At 28.9% G+C, this 11,710-nt stretch overlaps 1 protein-coding gene across 27 annotated transcripts in view; it reads left to right on the top strand.

Annotated features, from left to right (window-relative positions):
• The first annotated feature begins 78 nt into the window (after positions 1-78).
• The window catches only part of LOC100214186 (uncharacterized protein PF3D7_1120600), a 60,494-nt gene continuing 48,862 nt past the window's right edge, over positions 79-11,710 (top strand). For 15 of the 27 annotated variants that reach the window (XM_065817716.1, XM_065817714.1, XM_065817715.1 and 12 more), the window contains exons 1-3: positions 101-301; positions 403-634; positions 1,202-1,642. In XM_065817716.1, coding sequence (XP_065673788.1) covers positions 419-634; positions 1,202-1,642 — 657 coding nt within the window. In that variant the 5' untranslated portion in view covers positions 101-301; positions 403-418. Of the gene's footprint in view, positions 302-402; positions 635-1,201; positions 1,643-11,710 lie in introns of all 27 variants that reach the window. The other 12 variants (XM_065817709.1, XM_065817701.1, XM_065817706.1 and 9 more) reach the window with 1 other exon arrangement.

Here is an 11,710-nt window from a genome sequence, read left to right as displayed (position 1 = left end):
AGGCCATGTATATATATCAGTATAATTTTAAGTTGTTATGTATTTTCTTAAAACATTTTGAAAAAATTAAACAAGATCAAATTTCTTTGTGAATAAGATTAAACTATTATTGGAACGGCAAGCCTTAAGATATTATAAATTCTCCGTCTACTAACAAATTAAAGAACAAACTGGATAAGTTTGACCACTGTGTAAAACAATTATCTTATTTGCTTTATTATTAGCCAAATCATAACAGCACTTTGAAAAAATAAATCTTACCACGAAATATTTTTATTAAAAAAATATTTTAATTTTCAAAGTAACTTGAATTTTTCTTTTACTTTATTTTTTATTCAAATTATACTGCATTTTTATTATTTTTATTTAATTGTACAATTTAATTTTAATTTTATTTTACAGAATAGATTTAGTTAACATGGCTACAAATGCTGAACATAAGACAATAGCTATAAATGTTTATAAAAAGACTGTCAAAGTTAAAAGTAAAAAAGATAATGACGAATATCTGCGTGCTGAACTGAAGGACGGAAAATATCAACTTCCGTGGAAAACTGATGCAGCGCCGCCAGATGGTTGGGCTAACTTTAAATCGTTCCTTTTTCCAGATTCTAGTGGGGTACCAAATGAAGAAGTATATAACTCAAAATTAGTAGTTTTAAAGTTTTTCATTACATTTTCTGCAGTTCAATGACGCTACCTGTAAAGCGTCTTTTTAATATTTTAAAACAATTTGTTTCAATTATAATTTTCACAGTTCAATTTTTAAGCTAAATCTTAAATAATTTTTTTTTTTAATATTTTATTTTTGCTACAATTAATATTGTAACGACTTTTATATTGTTACTATAGTTACTGAAGTTAGCATACCATGACACTATTATTGACAAGTTATTTCTGTTAACATAGTTAATGTTGTTACATCAACGTTGCTGCTGCTACTAATAATATTGCTACTTCTCCTAAAATTATTTATACTATTTTAAACAATGTCGATTCTGTTTTTTATTATTGTTACCAATTGTACATTAGTTAACATTTTCACCGGTGTTAAAATTGTTACTTCTATTGTAAACATTTTTATCTTATTTTAAAAATAACTTTTACAATTTAAGTTCATTTTTTTTTAGCAGTATAATGCATTTTGTTGTTTATTTTCAACAACATTTTTATTTGGTTTAAAATATTTTCCTTTGTTTAGAAATTAAATGAAGAACCATTAATGCAACTTATAAAAGCTGATCCTCAGCAAATTAAAAACCCCCCAGAAAATGGTATTCGGGTAACATGGCTTGGTCATGCCAGTGTTTTGTTTCAATTAGACAGTGCAAATCTTTTAGTTAATCCAAACTTTAATGCAAGGGGAATCAAGTATTATCATCCTGGGGATAATAAAAGATACCGACAACCTGTTTATAGTGTTGAGCAGTTACCACGCATCGACTGTGTATTTATTACAAACACTCATTTTGATTACTTAGACTTATCGTCAGTTCGACAGCTCAACAACCGCTTTGGTAAGATGCTTTTATGGTATGTGCCTATGGGAGTGTGTGATTGGATGAAAAAGGCTGGTTGTATCAATGTTGTAGAAATGGATTGGTGGAAAAAGGATCAAATTGAATTTATTGATAGCACTATTGTAAGTTACTTTTAGTTTCGAAACAGGGATGCAGGGCCAGAGTTAAAATGACTAATTTTTGCTCTGAGGTCATTAATATTTTTATTATACTGGGGTATTAATATTTTATACATTTGTTAATTATTACACATTTTATATTTTAATAGTTATTTAGTATATTATAGGATAGACCGGGGCGATTTCGCAACTTTTAATATTTTAAGAAAAAGATGTTATTTTGGCATAACACCATATTAAGATGATGTAAAATATTTATCATTTTAAAATTATAACCTTTTAACTATTGACTGATCATAGTTGGCGCCTAATTTGATTGGTTGTTGTAAATTTTAAATAAGATTTGCTGTTTAATGTTATTAATTGATATTATTGAGTCACTCTTGCTTCAAGCGGCGTTTTTATTAATTTTGTGAAATTGATTGAAACTACATTTGAGAATAATTACCAAAGTGAGCTTCATAAATTTCTTAAAACTATTTTTATTTGTTTTTATTTATCTGGCGTTCGTGGTATTTTAAATAGGTTTTTCTCCAAGTAGAATAATGTGGGGTAATTTCGCCACAGAACGATAAAATAGTCCTACAGTTAAAAAAAATATATATATAATGCACTTGCTTCAAAATCAAAACGTCTAAGGTTCTATGCCAGATCTTGACATACTTGTGACACCAGTTAGGAAAGAGGCATAAACTTCTCACTTAATTGCTCTTCCGCGGCGCTCTTTGACAAGACCACTAAATGTACTTGGTGTGTACCATTATAACCAGAACAAAAAATGTCCCGATTAAGTTGAAATAAAATCTATATATAATACAACAACAACAAAATATTTATAAATAACTATAATCTTTTACTTTCTTTTTATCCAGACTTCTTTTTATTAAACTTTTCTAAAAAAAAAAATTTATTTAAATTATTTTTTAGAAACTCATTGCCAGTAAAATTCCCTCTACTGCTGGTCAATACTGCTGACTAGAAAATATGATGATATATGATAATGTATGATAATAATATGCTCTGTGAAGTTATAGTGATGCTATAGTTCTAAATGTACCGAAAAATTGTTATTTTTATCCAAAATCACAAGGGACACTGTAAAATGCTTTAAAACCAAATAGTTTGACATAATCTTTATAGTTTTAACACAGTTAACAAAACATGTTATGTTGAAATGAAAAATGTTTTAATACTCAAATTTAAGTGGATTTATAATTTCATTTCAGTTATCGAGGAACAGATTATCATCTATATGGTCGAAATTTTGTTGCTCTTGACAAGTTTCGATTGAAATAGTTATACTAAGGCGTCTTTTTAAAAAACACCCGAAAATCAACTGCTTCAGAATTTGAATTAATTTCCTACGTCAGTTTTCACTAGAAAGGTCGTTAATGTCACATTAAAATCAAAATTAGTTAATGTCACATTAAAATTCAAAAAAATGAATATATGGTTTCCTAGAGACTGGAATTACCGAAAAACGGTTCCTTCGGTAAATTTCGGTTCCTAATTTGATAAGGAACCGATAACTTCGGTTCTTTTCGATTCCTTATTTTAGGCAAGATTCGAAATTTCGGTAAATTTCGATTCCTTATTTTAAGAAAGAATCGAAATTACGGTAAATTTCGATTCCGATTCTGATAAAGATCCGATAACTTCGGTTCTTTTCGACTCCTAATTTTAAGCAATAATCGAAATTACCGTAAATTTTGGTTCCAATTTCGGTTCTTAGCGGGAAATATCGCAAAAAATCGAAAATGCTACAAAGAATCGAAATTGTTACTAAGAATTGAAAAACTTGATTTTTTTTAATTTTTATTTTCAAAAATACAGTTGAAATACAGTTGAAAAATACAGTTATTCTAAATCACTATCAGTGAGATCAGTGACACTGTCCTTGCTGCCCTTGCGACTACTACTAGCACTGCTATAAGCTACGCTAGTAGAACTATCACTAGCTTCAGTATTAAATAAATCTTTAGATACATCATATATAGGGTTTTTTTTCATTGGTGATTTTTTCATTGGTGATTCAAGTACAAGTTTCCTTTTTTTAGCTCTTTGTAGTAGACTTTGAGACTGTGATTCATTTGGTTTCAAAAAACTTTTCATTTTTGTCTGTTTGGTTGATTGGGTTGGTGTAGATGGAGATGGTTGAGGTTGAGTCTGAGAAGGTGATGGTAGAGGTTGAGTCTGTGAAGTTGATGGTAGAGGTTGATCTTGAGAGGTGGATGGTAGAGGTTGAGACTGATAGCCTGGTTCACCAGGGCATTTTTTGTCCCAGGACCTTATTTTTGATTTGACTAGTGGAAAATATTGAAAAGAATCGAAAAAATTGAAATAACTCCTATAGATGGCGCTATATTAAATTAAATGAAACAATTAGTATTACTGTTAGCTGTTACTGTATAATAAATAATAATCAGTGCTTATGTTTATTTAATTATTCAGAACTATTGTTATTTTTTTATTTTTTTATAAAGTAAATCTTTACTTAATATTAACTTAAATTGCAAAAGTTCTAAAAATATTAAAAAGAATCGAAATTACCGAAAAAATTGAAAAAAACATTACTTACCCTAAATGTTTACTCATTCCTGATGTACTTCCATGGCAGCAAGTTAACACTGCTTGACATTGATTACAACTTGATTTATAAGTTTTCTTTTTGGTGACAGAATTCACTGTCACTTCTGGTAGTTTGGTAAAGTAACTCCAAATTGAATTATTAACTTGAGACATTGTTGTAAATTGTAATGTTGTTGTTGTTTGTAAGAGTTGTTTGTGAAACAATAAATTGTAACTGATTAGATTTTCACAAAACCCCACTATTTATACTGGTAAAGGGGAATCCCTTAGGGGAGGTAAATTAAATTTGAATGAATTTGAATTTAATTTCGCACGCCATTATTAAAACGTATTTGTAATAAAAACGATTCTTTACAATAAAAACGATTTTTTAATTAATAATTGAAATTTACCGTTTTTATTACAAAGAATCGAAATTACCGAAATAACTGAAAATATTGAAAAGAATCGAAAATATTGACTATAACGGAAGTATATTATTAAAAAAAAGGTGAGTTATCAATTTACGGTTCTTTTCGATTCCTATTCTGATAAAGAACCAATAACTTCGGTTCTTTTCGATTCCTATCTTGATAAGGAACCGATAACTTCGGTTCTTTTCGATTCCTATTCTGATAAAGAACCGAAACCTTCGATTCCTATCGATTCCCCGAAAAATACCGAAGAACCGAAGAACCGTTTTTCGGGAACTTTAGTCCTTATGGTTTCCATTAAGGCTGTCGACGGGTACCCGGGCACCTGGGTAGTCGCCCGTTAGTTACGGTCCGGGTAGCATTCTTAAATGACGGGCAAACGTCATTTGATAAATTCAAAATTCATTTTGTTCATTTTTAAACTTTAGAACTACTAATCGTAATATAACAATTTAAAAATATTAACTTAATATGTGAAAGCAGTCTTAAAAATCCTGTACTGAAAAATTTCAATTTTTTGTTGTTGAAAATTTCAAAATTTCTTTATCCCCATCAGAATTTCTGAAAATATTGAGTATGGCGTTTGGAAAGTTATCTGAGATTCCGATATTTATATATTCTTGATGATTATTCTTATTACAAATTTATTAAGTAATTTATTAAAACAGAAATCATCCAACTTGCTTATTTATTTGTTCCTTGGACAAAATTTTTATAAAACCTGGAAAATGGAAGATGTAATTATACTATTTTAGAATTCTCACATAAGAACATATGCACCAACTTTAGCGCTTTGCAATGCGCTGAAGTTGGTGCATATGTCAAACGCAAAGCAATTTGCAAATAATGTAATTGTTACCACATAAGCACACAACATTATAGTGGGGATTTTATATCATAGTTTTTCATCTTCTTGTTGATATTTTTACCTTTTCTCGTTCGGCTTGTTTTACTTCAGAAACCTTCACGTACCCAAAATTATATATAATATATTAGGTATAGAACTAAAAGTATGTATAATAAAGTATTGTCAAATTAGGTCAAATTCAACTCAGAATCTAGTTGCATATTCCAACAAGATATGAAGTAAATAAAATTCTTTCAACAGGGTGCTTTAGTATTTCTGCAACAACTAGATTATAAGATAAATAAAATGCAGTGTGAATAGGAATGAAGAAAAAAAAAAAGATGTCCTGTGCGCTCACCATGCAAAAGATAAATTAAAATATTATTACTAGTTAAAAAAATAATACAAAAAATAATACGTAAATATTTTTACTCTGTTGGTCGACTTTTTCCTATAAAAATTAAATTTTTTTTTTAATTTTTATAGGAAAATTTTTTATTCTAAGTTTAAATAAAAGACCAGAAAATAGCTTAAAGATTAAATTAATTTTATTTTATTTAACGTAATAGGCTACTGCCCCTACCAAAACCCACAGTGGATGTATAAACACTTTTGCTTGCTCTCCCTAATCAGTCGATGTATATTTTGCTGCATCTATATCTAACCCTAACCCAGCCCACATCATCAGTAGATGTATGTACACTCCCTGCATGCACTCCCTAATCAGTATATCTATGTGCACTGCGCTGAGACATAAATAAATAATAAAAATGTTATATGAAAATAAATAAAATTAAATTAAACAAACAAGACTTTAAAAAATTTTTAAAATAATAAAAAAATAGTATAAAACAGTAAAAAAAATTCTGAATAAAAAAAATTAAAAAAAATATTTTATAAAAGTATTATAAAAGTACATTTTCATAATATTTTAAAAAATTATTGAAATTTTTCAATATTAGAAAAAGACTCAACTCGGATCACCTTATGTGGCAAAGTTTGATCAAACAACCACTTTGTTTTCTACCACCAACTTTTATTTCGTTTACCTAACTTCTTCCATTCTTAAATCTATAAAATCTTGTGTAAGCTTTATTTCTTCTGTCAATTTATCGTACTTCTTGTTATAAAACAAGTAACTTCAATCTGAAACGCTACTTGTTTTGTTTTTCTTTTTTAATTTTACCTTTTGTTGTTAATAAAACAATTTTAGTTATAAACTGTTGAGTGCAATGTGAGTTTTAAAAAGAGATTATCAATTTGAGAAAAGTTATTCAATGTCTTTACTTTCCAATTCTGACATTCAATTAATTAGTAGAGTGTACTAAGATGTAGTAAAGAAGTACTAAATTATTATTTTTTAAGCCTAATATTTTTTGTTTTCTAGAAACATATTTGGCGCCATACCAATGTATTGATTAGTTAAAACAGATTTAATCATTAAACTTTTTTAAATATTAAACTCCAGATTTTTAAAATAAAAACACGTCTGATATCTTTAATTTCTAGCGTGCTTCTTACCATACAGTAATTTCGTGCTTCTTACCATACAGTAGTTTGTTTTTAAATTAATATAAAACTAAAATAAAAAATAAATATTAAAAATATTTTAGCACGTTACTAATCACAGGTTTTTATTGCAAAATAAAGAAAGTTCAAAATGTAGCAAAAAGTAATGAGTCAAACCTTTAATAAATATTTTCATCAATTATTAAATAACTATCTTAAATAATTTTTTTTTCTTTCTACAAACCCTGAAGCTGGTTAATCAGCTTCAAAGTTTTATAGACAATAAAAAATACTTTGAAAATTTTTGAAATTTGTCATATTTTTTTGCATTAACTTGTTCATACATTAACTTAATAGGTGCAATGGTGACTGCCCACCGAGCGGCTTTAAATAGCTGATCCAGAAAATGTTGAATTACATTAGCTGTTATTTTTGTCGAATGCACCCAAAAATATCGAAAGGAAAATAAAGTATATTTGCAAATAATTTAATCGTTAAATAAAAAGCTACTGTATCGAACAGATAACTTTTAGTGACGATATAATTTATTGATAATTGAAAATATTTTGCAGCACAATAAACGTAAATATCTCAAGTTCTAATAAACGTAATAATCTCAAGTTATTGCAAACAAACAAATAAGATGCAATTAATTTAATTAACTTAAATAAGTTTTAGTTATTCACACTTGTATATGTGTGTATATTTGTAACTTTGTAATGCTAACCTTAGACCATTCCTTTATTGTCCAATGCGTGTGACCGATAGCCCAACCATATTTCTTGTCCTTTATTGCTGTGGTTAACTTGGGTTTTTTCTTTGGCTTGTAAGCGTTATATCCATTATTAAAAAGCTGTCTTCTAACTGTTCTTGGGTTAACTCTAATTCCTGTCATGGTATTCTATTCTTGCGTTAACTTAACAGAAGACTTTTTCCGACCTTTTCTACACAACTGTAAAAGCATCCAATCATTTCTCTTATTAGTTTTGGTAATACCTCTGCAGTTCTTCCTGTTGGTTTCCACTATATTTTGGCCTCTATTTAGTCTCATTTTTATTCTTCCAACAGTTTGAGGCAAAATTTTGAGTTTTTGAGCAATTTCATTATTCCAAAGTGTGGTATTCTCTAAAAGCAACTTTATCTCATTCTTTGTAGCTGCACTTATATCTAATTTCTTACCCATTTTAATATAAATATTATACTTTTGATACAGATTCTACACTGTTCAATGAGCGATATTAAAAAAAAAAATTAATTATAGGAAGAATTCGAAAAATTACTCAAACAATAACGATCCGATAATAAAAGCACAGTTTACAATTAATTGTTACAAAATTTGAAACAAATCATTACAAATGTAAAAATAATCGAGATTTTATGCTAAAGTATGTTACTACCATAGCAACAATAATTGTTAATGTTATATCAGCATAATTGTAGCTGATAATACTCCAAGTAGTGATCGACCGAAACCGAAATTTGAGCCGAAACCGAAAGTACCGAAATTTCGGTTCAGTGAAGCCGTAGCCGAAACCGAAACCGAAATTTCGACCGAAACCGAAATTTTGACCGAAACCAAAATTTCGACCGAAACCGAAATTTCGACCGAAATTTGAAAACGAATGTTTAAAATCCCTGAACCTTTTATGATCACCGAATTAAAGCAAAAAAAACTTATTTTACATATATCTAGCCAATCACCATGTAACATAGTTTGATAAAAGCTCTAATACGTCAAGACATTTCAATAATTAAAGGTAATAATTGAAGTATTTTCTCTGCGAAATGCATATTTTTTCATGTTTTCTGGCAAAAGTCTGTTTCATTCATTTGAAAGAATTTCTCCAGCAGTTAAAAACAACCTTTTAACTTCGGCAGATGTTGGTGGAGGTCTAAGGAATCTCTTTGCTACTTTTGCCAAATCAAACTTTGCTTTTAATGTTGTTTTCTAATATAAACCTATGAAACTTTTTTTGTTATTTAGGTGCCCCAAGAAGACCTATAGGTCTTGTCACACTACGGAAGTGCATTTAACCAGGAAGTTCACGCCTCCTTCATTACCGTGACGCAAAAATATATCCGAAGCTCGTTTTGAGCCTGGATCTCCTGCTTAAAAGGCAAGCGCTCTAACCACTGCGCCACGGTCGCACAAAAAACTTCAGACCTTCTTTGAACTTTGAATCAATTTTTGAGATTTATAGGACTGCCGGTAGTTGTATTGCTTTTTCAGTTAAGAGATTTTTTAGAGTAAACCACTTCTTAAATGTGATGAAAGTCCGCTAAGTGATTGAAGTTTTGGATTGTGCGATCCACGAGATATTTTCAAATTGCAAGTTCCGTATTTGAAATCACTAACTGTCACGGTAAAATGATTCCATACCAGTTTTTTATCGATTATTTTCCGTTGTTAAATTTAGCACTGAGAAACTTTTGATGAAACTATTGGTTTGGGTTGCTTTACTTAAATGTTAATTCATTTTAAGAATGATTTGAGAATAGTAACTTAAAACTATTATGTAACGTGGTTTCAAATAAAATTTTTACAATTGTTATAATTAAAAATTGATTTACAACAAACGATTACAATTAGGAAACTGTCATGATCCCACTCTATATTAAAACTTAAAAAAAATCTTTTAAAAGTTTCGGTTCATTTCGGTTGCGGTTTGAACCGAAATTTCGGCCGAAACAGGAAAAGTAAAAAAATTGTTGAAGCAGAAACACAATATAAATACAGTTTTTGATGATGATAAACATAAAAATTCCTAATTCGCTGTCCAGTACTGTAATTTGACAATACTTTGTTATACATAATTTTAATTCTATAACTATATATAATATAATAACTATAAAATTAAAAGTATGTATAACAAAGTATCTATACCTGTCCAAATCTAGTATACGTATAAATCAAAGTGATATATACAGCGGTGGCCAAAAATTAAAGACCACTCATTTTTTAGTTGGTTTCTTAATCTTTAAATTAAAATTAAGAAGATTCTAATTGACATATTAAATTTTTTTTTTTTTTAATATCTTGTTAATTAAAACATACGGATTAAAGTGGTATAATTTTTTTAATCTAATTCTAATTAAATAGCGTTTAACTTATTAAAAAACTGATGAGTACTTATAAATCTTCTTTAAATAAATTGGACAAAATTTAACGACCACTTTCAAATCTTTAATTTGCACTTATTAAAAATATAATCCATTACTTTTTTTAACTGTCTTAATTGCTTATTACGTTGGCTATAAAATAAAATGTCGAAACCTGAGTTTCGATATCAAATAAACATTTATTTTTTGAATTGCAATAAGGATATAAAAATATTGCAAAAATGCGTGCAAAGATCGAAGAAAAAGACAGATACGCGGCTCTTGTATTAAAAGAAGAAGGCTATAACATCAGACAAATAGCAGAAAAGCTCGGAAGGTCTCACTCTTGCATTATTAACATAATTCAACGATACAAAGAGACCCGGTCAATTAATGATCGTCATAGGACTGGGCGCAATAAAATTTCAAATGACCGTGATGTTCGCTCGTTAGTGAGATTAATGAAAGAAAACAGACAAGCATCATCTACAGACTTATCTACAAAATGGACACTGTCAAATGGTCTGAAAGCAAGCCCTAGAACTGTGCGAAGGGTCCTCCACAATTTAAATTATTTATGGCGTGCTGCAAAAAAAAAACCACGCTTTAATAAAAAACAAAAATTTGCCACGAAAGAGTGGTGCAAACTACATAAAAATTGGTCAACAGATCAGTGGAGCCGTGTGGAGTCTTTAGTGATGAAATGAACGTTGAGGTAGACAACAGAAAAGGTCGCGTAATGTTGCGTAGACTTCCAAGCAAACGGTTCGATGAATCATGCATTTTGAAACGAACAAAACAAGGCAGTGGTTCAATAGGCATTTGGGCCTGTATGAGTGCCTGTTGAGTTGGCGTTTTTCATTTATTCGATGGTAGACTCAACGAAGAAAGGTACATCGAAATTTTGGAAAACTCGCTTATTCCTAGCATTGATTTATGGCAGTTGCAAAATGGATTTATATTCCAGCAAGATAATGCGCCGTGTCATAAACCGCATATTGTTAGCAATTGGTTCAATTCTAATAAAATTCAAGTGCTTCCATGGCCTGCCAATAGTCCAGATTTGAATCCAATAGAGAATTTATGGTCGTGGCTTGATCACAAGCTTGGTAAAGAACAACTTTACAATTTGGAAGATTTGAAATCTTCTATCTCTCATCATTTGAAAAATGTGCCTGATGAAGTAATCAAAACTTTAATGAATTCAATGCCAGAACGAGTACAAGAGTGCTTGAAAACAAATGGAGGAACAACACGTTTCTAAATTATTTTTTTATTGCTTTTTGAAATATTTTTGAAACTGGTCTTAAAATTTTGTCCAATATTTTTTCCCATTTATATTTTTTACTAGTCAGTTTTTTAATTTTTTAACATTATTTTGTAAAAAAATTATAAATTCTTTTATAATAAATATAAAATACAATAAAAATTCTTTCTAAAAATGTTTTTCTTTTTTTGATACCTTTTTCCAAAATAAAATTATACTAAGGTTAAAAATAAATTTTGAAAAAAAAAAGAGTGGTCTTTAATTTTTGGCCACCGCTGTATATAACATATGATATAACATAAAAATTAATTAAATCATATAACATATACAAACATATAAGAAAATCA

Source organism: Hydra vulgaris, chromosome 14 (genome assembly GCF_038396675.1).
Source record: "Hydra vulgaris chromosome 14, alternate assembly HydraT2T_AEP".
Lineage (NCBI taxonomy): Eukaryota > Metazoa > Cnidaria > Hydrozoa > Anthoathecata > Hydridae > Hydra > Hydra vulgaris.
This window is presented reverse-complemented; position numbering and strand designations above follow the sequence as displayed.